Below are 2,517 nucleotides of genomic sequence, written 5' to 3' on the forward strand. Positions count from 1 at the left end.
TAAAAAAAAAAAACGGAAAAAAAAGCTACTACCTCTTTATCAGCAATTCTAAAGAAAGGATGAAAGGAAGATTGATTTGGTAACTTTTTTTTTCTTCCGGAATTTTTTTCCGGAGTTTTTTTTTTTCCCGAAAAACTTTCATTTTTCATTTATTTTATTACAACTAAATTTTTACAACATATTTGGAGAAATATTTCAATAAATTGATTCTTTTTTGAATTATATTTTTGAAATTTTTCTTGAAAAAAAAAAAAGAAATGAAAAAAAGATTTTAATAAACTAATCAACCGTCCTTCCTTTTTAAAAATCAAACTATTTTAAATGATTTTATTAAGTGAAATTATTCAATTAATTATATTTGTCTTTTAATTTTATGCAAAATTTACAGTTAGTTGATCAAAAATCAACAAAACATGCCCTAAAATGGTTATTGTATTGGGCAATATTTGGTACATTTACATTAATTGATCATCTTGCTGATACTATTAATAAAATTTTGCCAATTTATTGGCTTATTAAGGTAATTTTAAAATTAAGCATGAAATTTGATTGAAGTAAAAAATGAGGTAAATTTAATATGAAATACAATGGAAAAGTCAAAATAGATTATCTGAAATTAGCTTTTTTTCTTTTTTTTTGTTTTTTGATTTGGTATAGTTTTTAAATTTATCTTTCTATTTGAAATAATTTTTAATTAAAAATTATTTTCTTTCCTGTTTCAGATTTAATGAAATATGAAGGAAAAGGTTAAAATTGGCTGAAATTATTTTTTGTTTTAGTATAATTTCTATTTTTGCTTTTTTACATAATTTTTAATTGAAAACTTGTTAAATAACTTTTTTTTCTCTTGCTCCATAGTATCTCTTTTCATTAATTACAATTCATTATTTCATTATTTTAATTCATTGTTTTGTTATACAAATGTATTATTATTTCTAATTTTACATAATTATTAAATAATCTGAAAAGATTTTTGAGAGTAAAAAAAATACATTAAAGTTAATCGTTTTTCTCTCTCTTCCTAAGGATTTTAATAAATTTAATAATAAAATTTGGATTATATTCAAATACGTTTTTTTTCTTTGTTTTTAATAATATAAGCCATTTTTCCAAAATATTAAATTCCAGTATTTTAATTAAAATAATCATCGGTCAACTATTTTTCAAAAACACTAAAATTCCAATCTCTTAACTTTGCATAAATTTCTATTTAACTTCATTTAAATCGAAATATTCATTAAATTTTAATTATTTAATCTCTGCTACAGCAAAATTTAATCATTTTACACTTTTAAAATTTAGTTACAGCACACTTTTTGTTAATTATAAATTCTTTTTTTAAAAATTTTTTACTTATTTGATTATAAATTTTGTTAATTATCAAATTTTTTTGAATTTTTTCATTTAATTGATTATAAATTTTATTCATTAAATGCATTTTATACTTTTTCAAATATATTAAATATATTTAATTGAAGTGCACATTTTGTATTTATTTATTCCTACCTCAAACTAATGGAGCAAATCGTTTTCGTGATACCATTTTAGCACCAATTTTCAAATTATTACATTATAAACCTCGAGAGATTGTTTCATTGTAAGTCAAAATTTTAAAAAAAAAAAAAAAAAAACTACGTTTATCATAATTTATTAAAATTTTTAAGCATAAATAAAATATATTTATTGGCAAGAATTTATTCCAACCTTAAATTACCTCTAAGATTTTACTTCCATATTTCATTTAAAATTTTAATTCTATTTGAAAATTAGAAATTCAAGAATATTGCTAATTTCTGTCAAAAAAAAAGAGAAAATTTGCAAATTTTTTGTTTTGAAATATGAATTAATTATTCAATTTATTTTATTTTCATTATTTATTTGTTTATTATCATTACTGTTTGTTCTTTTCTTCTTCTTCTTTTTTTTTTCAAATGATTTAAGATTTGAGTTACAAATAAATCGAGCAAAAAATACTGAAATACGTGCTAAAGCAGTCGATTCATCAACATCACCTATTCAAGTTAATGTCGCAAAAAAAGTTGATGTCGTCCGAAAAGCACAAATTCCGATTATTTTCATTATTGGTAACAATCATAATAGTTAAATTTTACTAAAATATATCCAAAATTTTGTTTATTTTAAATTTTAATTTGAAATTTTAAACAATTGATATAATATTTGATTTATAATTTTATAATAAATTTTTTGATAAAAATTATTCTAATTATTTTTCTCCTAAATTAAATTAGGTGCACCTGGTGCTGGAAAAGGAACACAATGTGCTAAAATGGTTGAAAAATACGGTTTAACACATCTTAGTACCGGTGATCTTTTACGGAATGAAATTGAATCAGCTGGTGCAAAAGCTGAAACATTAAAAAAAATGATGCAAAATGGTGAACTTATTCCAATGGTTATTATTATTTTTTTAAAATTTACAGTATATTTGTCACATTTTTCTCTTTCTACCTTTCTTTCTCTCCCCTTTCTCTCTCTCTCTCTCTCTCTCTCTTCTCT

General features: G+C 20.9%; 1 protein-coding gene across 1 annotated transcript in view; it reads left to right on the forward strand.

The window, feature by feature from the left end:
* Positions 1 to 2,287: 2,287 nt before the first annotated feature.
* The window catches only part of LOAG_14551 (hypothetical protein), a gene marked incomplete at both ends in the record, with an annotated part of 911 nt that continues 681 nt past the window's right edge, over positions 2,288 to 2,517 (forward strand). The window contains one exon of the mRNA XM_020448826.1: positions 2,288 to 2,396. Within this exon, the coding sequence (XP_020301057.1) occupies positions 2,288 to 2,396 (109 nt within the window). The remainder of the gene's footprint in view (positions 2,397 to 2,517) is intronic.

Source organism: Loa loa (genome assembly GCF_000183805.2).
Source record: "Loa loa unplaced genomic scaffold supercont3.233, whole genome shotgun sequence".
Classification (NCBI taxonomy): domain Eukaryota; kingdom Metazoa; phylum Nematoda; class Chromadorea; order Rhabditida; family Onchocercidae; genus Loa; species Loa loa.